Genomic DNA, 15,109 nt, shown 5'->3' on the forward strand with positions numbered 1-15,109 from the left:
TAATGCATGCCTGTAGTCCCAACTACTTGGGATACCAATGCAGGAGAATTGCTTGAGCCCAGGAGTTTGACACTGCAGTGAGCTATGATCGTGCCACTGCACTTCAGCCTGGGCAACAGAGCAAGACAAAAAAAAAATGTAAAAATTAGTCAGGTGTAGTAGCATCTATGCCTGCAATCCTAGCTACTTGGGAAGCTGAGGTGGGAAAATTGCTTGAGCCCAGTTTGAGATCGAGGCTGCAGTGAGCTATGATTGCCCCTCTGTACCCCAGCTTGGGCGATAGAGTGAGACCTGTCTCTATTGGGGGGAAAAAAAAAGAGGCGGGCACAGTGGCTCACACCTGTAATCTCAGCACTTTGGGAGGCTGAGGCGGGCAGATCACCTCAGGTCAGGAGTTCAAGACCAGACTGACCAACATGGTGAAACCCCATCTCTACTAAAAATACAAAAAAATCAGCCAGGCATGGTGGCTCATGCCTGTAGTCCAGCTACTTGAGAGTCTGAGGCAGGAGAATCGCTTGAACCCAAGAGGCGGAGGTTGCATGAGCTGAGATCATGTTACTGAGTTCCAGCCTGGACAACAGAGCGGGACTCCATCTCAAAAAAAAAAGAGAACACCATTGTGTGTCAGGGCAGGACCGACAGGCAGATCGGAGGCTTAGAGGTGGAGTTAGAGATACGGGACAGATCAAACCAAATGTCCTAGATTTAGAGGAGTGGCTTTCATACTTTTCTGTGACCCCACATAAAAAACTACATCTATCTCATGGAAATACAAGTAAGTTTCACCAAGCAACACTTATGCTTACTACATGAATTCATTTGGCTATTTTCTGTTCTGTTTAATCCATTTTTTAAAATGTTAGCTGTGAATTCTACTAAGGAGTCACAACCCACTCTTTGACAAACACCATCAAGAAATCAAAGAAAGAGAATCATTTGGGGATGGCGAGGTGCTGTAGTTCAGCCATATACCAGCTCTTGGGATGCCTGAATTTAAGACCCAGTTTGCCTTTAGTAGTACGGACTTAAGCATGACATTTGGGAAATGTTTCTAAAATTCCTTCCTAGAGGCCAGGCACAGTGGCTCACACTTGTAATCCAAGCACCTTGGGAAGCCAAGGCCGGAGGATCGCCTGAGGTCAGGGGTTCGAGACCAGCCTAGCCAACATGGTGAAACCCTGTCTCTACTAAAAAGATAAAGATTAGCCAGGCAGGGTGGCAGGCGCCTGTAGTCCCAGCTACTCAGGAGTCTGAGGCATGAGAATTGCTTGAACCTGGGAGGTAAAGGTTGCAGTGAGCCGAGATTGTACCACTGCACTCCAGCCTGGGCAACAAGAGTGAGACTCTGTCTCAAAAATAAATAAATAAATAAATAATAAAAATTCCTTCCTTGACATTCCACATTTTCAGTACACTCTGGGGTCTCGCCTCCTCCTCCCACACCCTGCACTTTTTTGGGTGGTGTAACTTACGTACAGTAGAGTTTACAGATCTCTTATTGATCACTTGGGACATGTTTACATTTTTATATTCTTTGTCACTACCACCCAGATCAGAGTCCCTCTGTTTTTCTTCTCTTTCAGACTCAAGAACAGCTGGAAGTTCTAGAGAGCTTGAAGCAAGAACTCGCCACAAGCCAACGGGAGCTTCAGGTTCTCCAAGGCAGCCTGGAAACTTCTGCCCAGGTAAATACCTCCTTTCTCTTTTTTATTGAGATTGGGTCTTCTGTCTCCCAGGCTGGAATGCAGTAGTGTGATCTCAGCTCCCTGCAGCCTCCACCTCCCTGGGCTCAGGTGATCCTCCCCACTTAGCTCCCCTGAAGTAACTGAGACTACAGGCACCAACCACTACGCCCAGATAATTTTTGTATTTTCTTTGGTAAAAACGAGGTTTCACTGTGTTGCCCGGGCTGCTCTCACACTCCAGGGCTTAAGTGATCCTCCCACCTCGACCTCCTAAAGTGCTGGGATTACAGGCATGAGCCTCCACACCCGGCCTCCTTTCTTGCCCCATCCCTGGCTTTGGCATTGCTGTCATCCACCATCCTTAACCTGGCCGAGTCAGCCCTAGCTGTAATCAGTGCGAGAGGGAATCAGAGTGGCAGGTTAAAGAGCTATCACCTTCCCAGTCCTTGTAGCCAGGTGGTGGGTTGGACCTCTGAGAAATAGGGACTGTTTAACTCAACCAGCGTCTCCCTCTTTCCTTGTGGTCACCTTTGCAGTCAGAAGCAAACTGGGCAGCCCAGATCGCTGAGCTAGAGAAGGAGCGGGACAGCCTGGTGAGTGGCGCAGCTCATAGAGACGAGGAATTATCCGCTCTTCGGAAAGAACTGCAGGACACTCAGCTCAAACTGGCCAGCACAGAGGCAAGTCACAGACACAGACACGAGCAAGCGCCTGTGAACTCCCACTGAGGGCCTCTGCGCGTGCACGGAGGCCGGGAGGACTCCAGGGCTGCTGAGAAGGAGTTTGGGGCCTTGGCCCAATTGTGCAGACATTCTGTAGGTGTGATGCCAGCAGGCCCTGCACTGCCTGCAGAGTGCATGAGGGAAAGCAAAGTGCTGTCTTTTTTGTATGAGAAGGGAAGTTTGGCATTCCCTCCCAGCCATGAGAACGGGGTGCAGTCAGTGATCCATCCACACGGCCTCTGTGGGCAGCCACACACCCCGTGCACACAGTTAAAGCGCCTTTCTCTGTCTCAGGCTTACTGGCTTGGACCTCACTGGCCATGACTTGAGCTAAGATGCTAGGAGCCCCAGCCAGGTCATGCTGCTCAGGTTCATTATGGAGTCCAGGGCAGACTCTCACCTCCCCGGACCGTTTTTAGGAATCTATGTGCCAGCTTGCCAAAGACCAACGAAAAATGCTTCTGGTGGGCTCCAGGAAGGCTGCGGAGCAGGTGATACAAGATGCCCTGAATCAGCTTGAAGAACCTCCTCTTATCAGCTGCGCTGGGTCTGCAGGTACACTTGCAACTGCCTGGCTGGCAGGGGCCAGGTGCTTACAGCCTGACCCTCTGTTGATGGTGAATCTCATGTGAGACTTAGCTCAGGGGCTCTCAGCCCTGCAGCATGTCAGCATTAGCTTACGGGTGCCCAGGCCCCATCCTAGATCAGTTACATTTGGAAACTCTGTGCATTAGAACCTGTACACTAGTATTTTCTTTTTTTTTTTTTTTTTCTTTTTGAGATAGGGTCTTACTCTGTTGCCCAGGCTGGAGTGCAGTGCGGTGGCTCACTGCAACCTCCACTTCCTGGGCTCACACAATCCTCCCCACTCAGTCTCCTAAGTAGCTGGGACTACAGGCACACAACACCACGCCCAGCTAATTTTTGGTTGGGGTTTATTGCTCAGACTGGTCTTGAAGACCTGGGCTCAGGCTATCCATCCACCTTGGCCTCCCAAAGTGCTGGGATTATAGGCATGAGCCACCACACCAGGCCCAGCAGTAGTATTTTCTAAAGCCACCAGGTGTGATAGCCACTGCTTTTTTTTTTTTTTTTTCTCTTGAGACAGAGTCATGCACTGTTGCCCAGGCTAGAGTGCAGTGGCACGATCTTGGCTCACTGCAAGCTCTGCCTCCTGGGTTCACGCCATTCTCCTGCCTCAGTCTCCCAAGTAGCTGGGACTACAGGCACGAGCCATCACGCCCGGCTAATTTTTTGTACTTTTAGTAGAGATGGGGTTTCACCGTGTTAGCCAGGATGGTCTCGATCTCCTGACCTCTTGATCTGCCTGCCTCGGCCTCGCAAAGTGCTGGAATTACAGGCCTGAGCCACCACGCCTGGCTGATAGCCACTGCTTTAGACAGTGGGTCACACTATAAAACATTCACCAGGAGCAGACAATTCTGTGTTTCTCCAAGGAAAAAACTATGGTCTGAATCAAGAGGTGATTACTCATGAACTTCACATCTAGGCAGGAAGCTTGCCCACTAGGTAAGCTCCTCTGTTCAGTGCTTAATTAACGAGGATGAAGCCAGCTATGAGAACTTGCTGTGACCTTACCCTGTGTTCCCTCTCATAGATCACCTCCTCTCCACGGTCACGTCCATTTCCAGCTGCATTGAACAACTGGAGAAAAGCTGGAGCCAGTATCTGGCCTGCCCGGAAGGTAAGAATGGCCAAGGATACTCTCTGTTATTAGTGACAGCTGAATAGGGTTGAGAAGCACCTGAATGCAGAAATGGTGACAGGTTCCTCTGCATCAAGAAAGGCATGTAGACAACTCATAAAATAGGGGAGGAAAGGGTATGAAAGTGACACCATCAACCACACCTGAGAAACTTCCTTTCCAATCCTGGCAGACATCAGTGGACTTCTCCATTCCATAACCCTGCTGGCCCACTTGACCAGCGACGCCATTTCTCATGGTGCCAGCACCAGCCTCAGAGCCCCACCTGAGCCTGCCGACTGTGAGTACCAGGGCATGAGGGGCTGTTCATGGACCAGGGGAGCAGGGGGCCTTTAAAAGTCTCTATTGGGCCAGGTGCAGTGGCTCATGCCTGCAACCCCAGCACTTTGGAAGGCTGAGGCAGGCGGATCACTTGAGGTCGGGAGTTCAAGAACAGCCTGGCCAACATGACGAAACCCCGTCTCTACTAAAAATACAAAAATGACTGGCCGGGTGCAATGGTTCACGCCTGTAATCACTGTAATACTTTAGGAGGACGAGGCGGGCAGATCACCTGAGGTCAGGAGTTCGAGACCAGCCTGGCCAACATGGCAAAATCCCGTCTCTACTAAAAATACAAAAATTAGCCGGGCACAGTGGTGCACCTGTAATCCCAGCAACTCGGGAGGCTGAGGCAGCAGAATCGCTTGAACTCAGGAGGCGGAGTTTGCCGTGAGCCGAGATTGCGCCAGTGCACTCCAGCCTGAGCAACAAGAGCGAGACTGTCTCAAAAGAAAAAAAAAAAAAAAGGTGTCTATTGCCTTGTATCTCCAGCACTGACTGAGGCCTGTAAGCAGTACGGCAGGGAAACCCTCGCCTACCTGGCCTCCCTGGAGGAAGAGGGAACCCTTGAGAACGCTGACAGCACAGCCATGAGGAACTGCCTGAGCAAGATCAAGGCCATCGGCGAGGTACTTGCAGTAGTATCATTGAAGAGCGTTGTTATTCTGGGTGTGCCTGCTGGTGAATGGCCAGGGAATCAGTGATGTTCTGAGCTAGTTCTTTCTGCACTTACAACTTGATTCTAGAAAAAGATTGTTAAAATTGGAAAATCTGGCCAGGTGCAGTGACTTATGCCTGTAATCCCAGCACTTTGGGAGGCTGAGGCGGGCAGATCACTTGAGATCAGGAGTTGGAGACCAGCCTGGCCAACAGGGTGAAACCCTGTGTCTTCTAAAAATACAAAGATTAGCCCAGTGTGGTGGTGCATGTCTGTAATCCCAAGTAATCCCAGGTACTTGGGAGGCCAAGGCAGGAGAATTGCTTGAACCGGGCAGACGGAGGTTGCAGTGAGCCGAGATCATGCCATTGCACTCCAGCCTGGGCATAAGAGCGAGATCCGTCTCAAAAAAAAAAAAAAAAGTAGGATCACTTGAGCCCAGAAGTTTGAGACAGGCCTGGGCAACAAAACGAGACCCTGTCTCTTTAAAAATAAAAAATAAAAAAAATTTTAAAAAGAGAAAACCTCTTGAAGGACTTTCCAGCTATATTTAATTTACTGGCTGTTAGCTGAGTATCTGCTGTGTTCTCATCATTACACTAGGCAATATCGAAGAAGTATAGGCAGCACCCCTGTTTCTGAGGATTTTTATCTAGATGAGAAGATAATACCCAAAATGGACATAACACTGTATTTATTCATTTACTAAAGATGTAGTGGCTTACACCTGTAATGCCTGCACTTTGGGAGGCCGAGGCAGGAGGATCACCTGAGGCAGGAGTTCAAGATCAGCCTAGGCAACATAGTGAGACCCTATCTCTACAAAATAAAATTTTTAAAAAAATTAGACAGGCGTGATGTCACGCACCTGTAGTCCCAGCTACTCAGGAGGCTGAGGCAGGAGGATCGCTTTAGCCCAGGAGTTGGAGGCCACACTGAGCTATGATTGTGCCACTGCACTCCAGCCTGGGCAACAGAGTGAGACCCTGTCTCCACTATAAATAAGTAGTCAGTATGTCATGTATACCAGAAATTGGGTTAAATGTATATAGGGACAGAGAAGACATGGACTCTATGGGAAAGAAAAATAAGAAAACCATTTCTATGCAGTACCATTTTTTTCCATTTTTTTCCCCAATGTTATGAATTGGAGTATATCAGTTAAGATACGAGGATAGAGCCAGGCACGGAGCCTCACGCCTGTAATCCCAGCATTTTGGGAGGCCAAGACAGGTGGATCACCTGAAGTCAGGAGTTCGAGACCAGCCTGGCCAACATGGTGAAGCCCCATCTCTACTAAAAATACAAAAAATTAGCCAGGCCTGATGGTGGGCACCTGTAATCCCAGCTACTTAGGAGGCTGAGGCAGGAGAATCACTTGAACCTGGGAGGCGGAGGTTGCAGTGAGCTGAGATCGTGCTTTTGCACTCCAGCCTGGGCAACAAGAGCGAAACTCTACTCAAAAAATAAATAAATAAATAATAAAAGCCATGAGGATAGAATGTCTAATTGGAGTTCCAGAAGAAGATAATAAAAAGACCACATCCAGCCGGGATCAAGCGAGGCCAAGAATTTGAGACCAACTTGGGCAACTTAGTGGGGCCCTGTCTCTACAACAAATTTAAAAATTGGCCAGGTGTGGTGGTGAGCACTTGTAGTCCCAGCTACTCAGGAGGCTGAGGCAGGAGGATCACCTAAGTCTAGGAGCTCGAGACTGCAGTGAACCATGTACTCATGTACTGGAACCATGTACTGGAGCCATGTACCAGGACCATGTACCAGACATGTACCAAACATGTACCAAACATGTACCAGGACCATGTACCAGACATGTACCAGAACCATGTACTGGAGCACCGCTGTACTCCAGCCTGGGTGACAGAGGAAGACCCTCTCTCTAAAAAGAAAAAATAAAAATGAAAAGATCAGGGCCAGGCATTGTGGCTCACACCTGTAATCCCAGCACTTTGGGAGGCTGAGGTGGACGGATCACTTGAGGCCAGGAGTTCGAGACCAGCCTGACTGACATAGTGAAACCCCATCTCTATTAAAAATACAAACTTAGCCAGGTGTGGTGGCTCATTTTGTAATCCCAGCACACACCTGTAATCCCAGCTACTTGAGAGGCTGAGGCAGGGTAATCCCTTGAGCCCAGGAGGCGGAGGCTGCAGTGAGCTGAGATTGCACCACTGTACTCCAGCCTGGGCAGCAGCGTGAGACTCTGTCTCAAAAAAAAAAAAAAAAAGAAAAAGAAAAATGATCATCTTCATCTTTGCCTCCCTAAATAATGAGTTAGTTTCACATGTTATAGACTACAGGTAAATGGAATCCTACTGTATATATTCTTCTACAATTTGCTTTTTCACTCCACATTCTGTGAGATTAATCCAAGAAGATACATTCATTTTCACTGCTCTCTCATATCTATTGCGTGAATATCACTTAATTCATCTGTCTGTTCTCTTGGTGATAGACATTTGGGTTATTTCCAGTTTGGGTTGTTATTAATTTGCCCCTATGATCATACATGCACACATGTCAGTTGCTCTAGAGTATATATGTAGAATCAGAATTACTAGGTTACAGGATGAATCTCACACATAGAATGTTGAGTGAAAAATCAAGTCATGGAAAAATATATACAGTATGATTCCTTTTATATAAAGACTCAGACATTCAAACTTAACAATATATTATTTAGGGATGCAGCTATATGGCATTAAAAAATAATAATAATAATAAGACAGGCCAGGCATAGTGGCACATGTCTGAAAATCCCAGCACTTTGGGAGGCTGGAGCGGGAGGATCACTTGAGGCCAGGAGTTTGATACAGCTGGGTTACAAAGCAAGACTCTGACTCTACAAAAAAGTTGAAAAGTTAGCAGAGCCTAGTGATGTGTGCCTGTTGTCCCAGCTACTCAGGAGGCTGAGGCAGGAGGATCACTTGAGCCCAGGAGTGGGAGGCTGCAGTGAGCTATGATCACACCACTGCACTCCAGCCTGGGCAACAGGCTTTTATTTTTTGTCTTTAAAAAATAAAAATAAAGGCCGGGCGCGGTGGCTCAAGCCTGTAATCCCAGCACTTTGGGAGGCCGAGACGGGCGGATCACGAGGTCAGGAGATCGAGACCATCCTGGCTAACAAGGTGAAACCCCGTCTCTACTAAAAAATACAAAAAACTAGCCGGGCGAGGTGGCGGCGCCTGTAGTCCCAGCTACTCCGGAGGCTGAGGCAGGAGAATGGCGTGAACCCGGGAGGCGGAGCTTACAGTGAGCTGAGATCCGGCCACTGCATTCCAGCCCGGGCAACAGAGCCAGACTCGGTCTCAAAAAAAATAAAATAAAATAAAAATAAAAATAAAATAATACATGACAACCACTCTCTTGAATTCTATATCTCTTGGGGTAGAAGGCAGGGAGGAAGGGAGATAGAATCAGGGCACATACAAGTACAAATAGGATTCCAAAGGTATTGATGTTTCTTATAGCATTCCTTAAGTTTTAAGTTGGGTGGTGGATAACATGCATCTTTATTCTTATCCTTTGAGCCATTCATGTATATTTTATACCTTAGTATGTATAACACATCACGTTTTAAAAATTGTGGGCTTTGCTATTAGTCAGACCTTAGTTCAAATCCCTGCCCTGCCATTTGCTAGCATAACTGTGGTCAAGACGTTCTACCTCTGATCCCTGGCTTCCTGTCTACACAGTAGGAATAATACCTGCCTCATATGGTCGCTGTGGAAACAAAGTTAAGTCAGGGTCAAAGTGGGAGATATCATCTGTATTTGAAAAAGTTATAGGCCAGGTGTAGTAACTCAATCCCAGCACATTGGGAAGCCAAGACGAGAGGATCACTTGAGCCCAGGAATTCGAGACCAGCCTGGACAACATAGTAAGATCCCATCTCTGTTAAAAAAAAATTAGCCTGGCTTGGTGGTGCACTCCTGCACTCCCAGCTACTGTAGTGGTAGAGGTGGGAGGATTGCTTGAGCATGGGAGGTCGAGGCTGCAGTGAGCTATGATCAAGCCATTGCACTCCATCTCTGGTGACAGAGCAAGACTCTGTCTCAAAAAAATAAAAACTTAGGGCCAGGCGTGATGGCTCACACCTGTAATCCCAGCACTCGGGAGGCCTAGGCAGGAGGATTACCTGAGGTCGGAAGTTCAAGACCAGCCTGGGCAAAACAGTGAAATCCGTCTCTACTAAAAATATAAAAATTAGCCGAGCGTGGTGGCACAAACCTGTAATCCCAGCTACTTGGGAGGCTGAGGCAGGAGAATCGCTTGAACCGAGAGGTGGAGATTGCATTGTGCTCAGATTGCGCCTCTGTACTCCAGCCTGGGCAACAGAGGGAGATCTCTGTCTCAAAAAGAAAAAGCAAAAGAACGAATTGTAAAAATACCTCCTGCATAGCTAGTACAATTGACACTGCACAACTAAGGGGCTGGGGTCTTAGTGGTAGCGGAATGACTTTGCAGGGGGAGGCAGCGATGACATTCTGGAAAGAGGTGGATCCTGAGTGAGGAGGAGCATGAGGTTCCAGAGTTCGTGTCACAGAGAGGACTAGATGGGGTCTGCGAAAGACCCCCCACAATCCCCGTGGCTTGCAGAAGGTGTTGGCTGGGTGGCCTCCTCCCTCTGCCATCTTGTAAGGGTTACAGATGGCAGAGGAGAAGAGAGAGGAGGCCCCAGGGTCAGTTCAGCCTTTGTGATGTGTTCACAGGAGCTCCTGCCCAGGGGCCTGGACATCAAGCAGGAAGAGCTGGGGGACCTGGTGGACAAGGAGATGGCGGCCACTTCAGCTGCTATTGAAACCGCCACGGCCAGAATAGAGGTAGGAGGTTCCTGCAGGAGCTCCTGAAACGATGCCTTTGCAGCTTTTGCAACGCTGCTCATTAGACATGTCATAGTCGTTCATGAAGGCCATGGCGACCCCCTAAGACAGAAACCAGAATTTGCCAGGCACAGTGGCTCGTGCCTGTAATCCTAGCACCTTGGGAGGATCACTTGAGTCCAGGAGTTTGAGACCAGCCTGTGCATCAGGGCAAGACCCCATGTCTACAAAAAGTAAAATAATTAGCTGGACGTGGTGGTGCATGCTTGTCGTTCTTGCTACTCCAGAGGCTGCAGGAGGATCACTTGAGCCCAGGAATTGGAGGCTACAGTGAGCCATGATTGCACCACTGCACTCTAGCCTGGGTGAGAGAGTGAGACCCTGTCTCTAAAAATGTTTTTAAATTGTTAAAAAAAAAAAAAAAGAGAGAGACCAAAATCTGAACTCACTAGTTTTTCTGAGTGATAGAAAATGAGAAGGTCCTCATGAGAGAAAGTGATTGGTTTCCTCAAGAATCAGATACTTTGGTTTCAGAACATCCTAGGTTCTGGCCGGGCACGGTGGCTCACACCTGTATTCCCAGCACTTTGGGAGGCCGAGGCGGGCAGATCATGAGGCCAGGAGTTTGAGACCAGCCTGGACAACATGGTGAAACCCGGTCTCTACTAAAAATACAAAAATTTGCTGGGCATGGTGGGTGGGTGGTTGTAATCCCAGGTACTTGGGAAGATGAGGCAGGAGAATCACTTGAACCCAGGAGTCAGAGGTTGTGGTGAGCTGAGATCACGCCGCTGCACTCCAGCCTGGGTGACAGAGTGAGACTCCGTCTCAAAAAAAAAAAAAAAAAAGACACAGATCATAGAGCCAGCCCACTGCAGCTGCACTCCCCCTTAATATATTAGAGTCTGGATTCTTTTTCTGACTCTCCCAAGGATGTAGGCAGGGACTTAGGGACCTCCAGATTCAGGTTTCTCAGCTACCACATGATGTTGGACTGAAAGTATAGTAGGACATTAGTGGGTCCTTAATATTCAAGGCACGTTTAGAAACCATGCTTCTTTTTAACAGGAGATGCTCAGCAAATCCCGAGCAGGAGACACAGGAGTCAAATTGGAGGTGAATGAAAGGTTGGTCTAAGCGGCACGGTGGGACCTAGGGGAGCAGGATCTGTCTTCCTGGCATTGGGCTATACTTTGTGTACTTATTAGGGAATTAGAGGAGAGCAGTAGCAGCCACGGGGAAGGGCTGAGTTGATGTAATCATCAGTGACAGTATTAATGTTGACAGCAATACTGCTGTTTCACTATAGAAGAAAAGAAAACCCAGGCCGGCGTGGTGGCTCACGCCTGTAATCCCAGCACTTTGGGAGGCTGAGGAGGGAGGATCACCTGAGGTCGGAAGTTCAAGAACAGCCTGCCCAATGTGGTGAAAATTCATCTTTACTAAAAATACAAAAATTAGCCAGGCGTGGTGGTGCATGCATGTAATGCCAGCTACTTGGGAGGCTGAGGCAGGAGAATCACTTGAACCCAGGAGGCGGAGGTTGCAGTGAGCCAAGATCATGCCTCTGCACTCTAGCCTGGGTGACAGAGTGAGACTCTGTCTCAAAAAAGAAGAAAAGAAGGCCGGGCGCGGTAGCTTAAGCCTGTAATGCCAGCACTTTGGGAGGCCAAGACGGGCGGATCACAAGGTCAGGAGATCGAGACCATCCTGGCTAACCTGGTGAAACCCCATCTCTACTAAAAAATACAAAAAATTAGCCGGGCGAGGTGGCGGGCGCCTGTAGTCCCAGCTACTCTGGAGGCTGAGGCAGGAGAACGGTGTGAACCCGGGAGGCGGAGGTTGCAGTGAGCTGAGATCCGGCCACTGCGCTCTCCAGCCTGGGCGACAGAGCGAGACTCCGTCTCAAAAAAAAGAAGAAGAAGAAGAAAGAAGAAGAAAGGAGAAGGAGAAGGAGAAGAAAGGAGGAGGAGGAGGAGGAGGAGGAGAAGGAGAAGGAGCCCTAGGAATCACAACTTCACTATTCCTTACGATGGAGACCCACAATCGATCTGTCACTCCTCAGCCTCTCCTTCAGGTCCTCCCCACAGAATGTTCCAGCAATCTCAGAACCTTTCTTACCTCCCTTTCCCATTCCAAGCTTGCCTTTGGCTAGGAGTGGAAAAGAGAACAGTCGTGTTCATTGATCTTGGATCTTGGTCTCAGTGTATCCTCGACTTTTTGTTTGTTTGTTTGTTTGGCAGGATCCTTGGTTGCTGTACCAGCCTCATGCAAGCTATTCAGGTGCTGATTGTAGCCTCTAAGGACCTCCAGAGAGAGATTGTGGAGAGCGGCAGGGTGAGTGTGGATGTGGGCCCGGGGCAGGAAGAGCAGGCATTGGTGACAGATTCCCGCTCCACCAGACTCTGTGATGCTGCCATCTTGTTCTGTGTGTCCAGCTGAACACAGAGGTGCCACTCCTGTAGACATCAGCAGAGGCCCTGGGGAGAAGTCAGAGCTCCAGGACCTTCCCAGAGGGTGGCCAGGCATGTGTCCCAACTCCAGCTCCCTTCGCACAGGCAGACATTGTTGGAACTTGCTGTGGGAGCCCTGCTTACATTGCAAACCTGGGTACTCTGAGGGGGACATGAGGACTTTTGCAAACGAAGCAGATTCTGAAAGGCAGCTTGAGACTGACTTTTCACAGGGAGCTCTGCCTTGTCTGTTTCCAACAGCAGAGTCAACTCACCCTTACAGATAGACTCTGCTGTCAGCCTGTTACCAACGCATCACTTCATGGTCTCATGCCTTTGCTGGGATTATCATCATCTTGTTTTTTTTCTTATTTCCCCATATGCCACTGCAGCTTGGGAGGCGTAAGTCCAGGGAGGGGTTAATGAGCCTGAGAACAGTGCCATAAAGCAAGCAGCCAGGCCTGTTTTGCTGGTGCCTTTTATCTTCCTGAGAGGTGATGTTTTCTGTTTCTAAAATAGAAAGATGGACTGGACAAGGATTATCTACAGATCCTCAGACTATCAGACACTTCCAAAGCATAAAAACATTTTTCAAATCCAAGTAGAAATATATTTTTTTAATGTATTCACTGTATAGTCTCCTTTTTTATTGGCAAATCGCAGAGAGTGGCTACACTCTTTTCAGATCATAACTTATTCATATGAGAATATTTATTCTTATATATACAATACAGAAATGTCATCGTATGGTAGAAATGCTGCAGGCTTTGGAGTCAGAAAAGCCCAAGATTTACTTCCATTTATTTCCTGCATGAACTTGGGAAAAGCCTTTTTGGTTGTTTTGTTGTTTTGTTGTTTTGGGTTTTTGTTTTTGGTTTTTCATTGTTGTTGTTGTTTTTTGTTTTGAGACTGAGTCTCACTCTGTCACCAGGCTAGAATGCAGTGGTGCAATCTCGGCTCACTGCAGCCTCTGCCTCCTGGGTTCAAGCGATTCTCCTGCCTCAGCCTCCCAAGTAGCTGGGACAACAGGTGCACATCACCACACCCAGCTAATTTTTGTATTTTTAGTAGAGATGGGGTTTTACCATGTTAGACAGGATGGTCTCAATCTCTTGACCTCATGATCCGCCTGCCTCAGCCTTGCAAAGTGCTGGGATTACAGGCATGAGCCACCACGCCCAGCCAGGGTTTTGTTTTGAGACAGAGTCTCGCTCTGTTGCCCAGGCTAGAGTGCAGTGACGCGATCTCAGCTCACTGCAACCTCCGCCTCCTAGGCTGAAGTGATTGTTTTGCCTCAGCCTCCTGAGTAGCTGGGATCACAGGCACCCACCACCACACCGAGCTAAGTTTTGTATTTTTAATAGAGACAGGGTTTCACCATGTTGCCCAGGCTGGTCTTGAACTCCTGACCTCAAGTGATCCACCTGCCTCAGCCTCCCAAAGTGCTGGGATTACAGGCGAGTGCCACTGCACCCAGCCAGAAAAGCCATTTTTGTCTCTGAATCTTCTTTTTTGTAAAATGGGAATACTAATGCTTATGTCTCAGAGTTACTATGAGGATGATTTGGGATAATATATATATAAAAGCACCTGCCATATAGTACATGCTCAATAAAAAGTGGCTATGACTTTTTTTTTCTTCCCTAGGGTACGGCATCCCCTAAAGAGTTTTATGCCAAGAACTCTCGATGGACAGAAGGACTCATCTCAGCCTCCAAGGCTGTGGGCTGGGGAGCCACTGTCATGGTGTAAGTATCCATTGGTACCAAGGCTCCTCCCCTGACCCCTCTTCCATTGATCCACTCTAAACAATAGCTAAGGAGGAGAAAAAGAATCTGTCCCTGATCAATAAACTATTGATCAGGAAGTCAATAGGACCAAGTTTACAAGGGAGCCTGGCTCTCCCAGGGGACACAGGGCGATGCCGGGGGTCTGGAGGTGGGATTGTGGAGGAGTGGCGGCTCATCTGCCCATAACCTAGTCCCTCTTGTCGTTTTCCATCAGGGATGCAGCTGATCTGGTGGTACAAGGCAGAGGGAAATTTGAGGAGCTAATGGTGTGTTCGCATGAAATTGCTGCTAGCACAGCCCAGCTTGTGGCTGCATCCAAGGTAGGACCTGTGCTGGACCTCCTAGGACCCTGGAAGGCCTGGTTAGAGAGTACTAGGCTAGGTTAAAGAGTACTTGGCTGCATTAGGCAGTACTTGGCTGAGTTAGAGAGTACTTGGCTAGGTTAGATGGCACTTGGCTAGGTTAGATGGTACTTGACTAGGTTAGAGAGTACTTGGCTAGGTTAGATGGAACTTGGCTAGGTTATAGAATACTAAGGGATATACTTGGCTATGTTAGACAGTACTTGGCTAGGTTAGAGAGTACTTGGCTAGGTTAGATGGAACTTGGCTAGGTTAGAGAGTACTAAGGGATATACTTGGCTATGTTAGACAGTACTTGGCTAGGTTAGAGAGTACTAGGCTAGGTTAAAGAGTACTTGGCTGCATTAGGCAGTACTTGGCTGAGTTAGAGAGTACTTGGCTAGGTTAGATGGCACTCGGCTAGGTTAGATGGTACTTGGCTAGGTTAGAGAGTACTTGGCTAGGTTACATGGAACTTGGCTAGGTTAGAGAGTACTAAGGGATATACTTGACTATGTTAGACAGTACTTGGCTAGGTTAGAGAGTACTAGGCTAGGTTAAAGAGTACT

At 48.2% G+C, this 15,109-nt stretch overlaps 1 protein-coding gene across 4 annotated transcripts in view; it reads left to right on the top strand.

Moving 5' to 3' along the window:
* HIP1 (huntingtin interacting protein 1) overlaps positions 1–15,109 on the top strand; it is a 216,859-nt gene that overhangs the window by 191,669 nt on the left and 10,081 nt on the right. For all 4 annotated transcript variants that reach the window (XM_023218703.1, XM_023218700.1, XM_023218702.2 and 1 more), the window contains 11 exons: positions 1,587–1,688; positions 2,225–2,368; positions 2,830–2,965; positions 4,029–4,115; positions 4,309–4,416; positions 4,950–5,086; positions 9,846–9,956; positions 11,025–11,083; positions 12,200–12,293; positions 14,057–14,157; positions 14,414–14,519. In XM_023218703.1, the coding sequence (XP_023074471.1) occupies positions 1,587–1,688; positions 2,225–2,368; positions 2,830–2,965; positions 4,029–4,115; positions 4,309–4,416; positions 4,950–5,086; positions 9,846–9,956; positions 11,025–11,083; positions 12,200–12,293; positions 14,057–14,157; positions 14,414–14,519 (1,185 nt within the window). The remainder of the gene's footprint in view (positions 1–1,586; positions 1,689–2,224; positions 2,369–2,829; positions 2,966–4,028; positions 4,116–4,308; positions 4,417–4,949; positions 5,087–9,845; positions 9,957–11,024; positions 11,084–12,199; positions 12,294–14,056; positions 14,158–14,413; positions 14,520–15,109) is intronic.

This window comes from Piliocolobus tephrosceles, chromosome 8 (assembly GCF_002776525.5).
Source record: "Piliocolobus tephrosceles isolate RC106 chromosome 8, ASM277652v3, whole genome shotgun sequence".
Classification (NCBI taxonomy): domain Eukaryota; kingdom Metazoa; phylum Chordata; class Mammalia; order Primates; family Cercopithecidae; genus Piliocolobus; species Piliocolobus tephrosceles.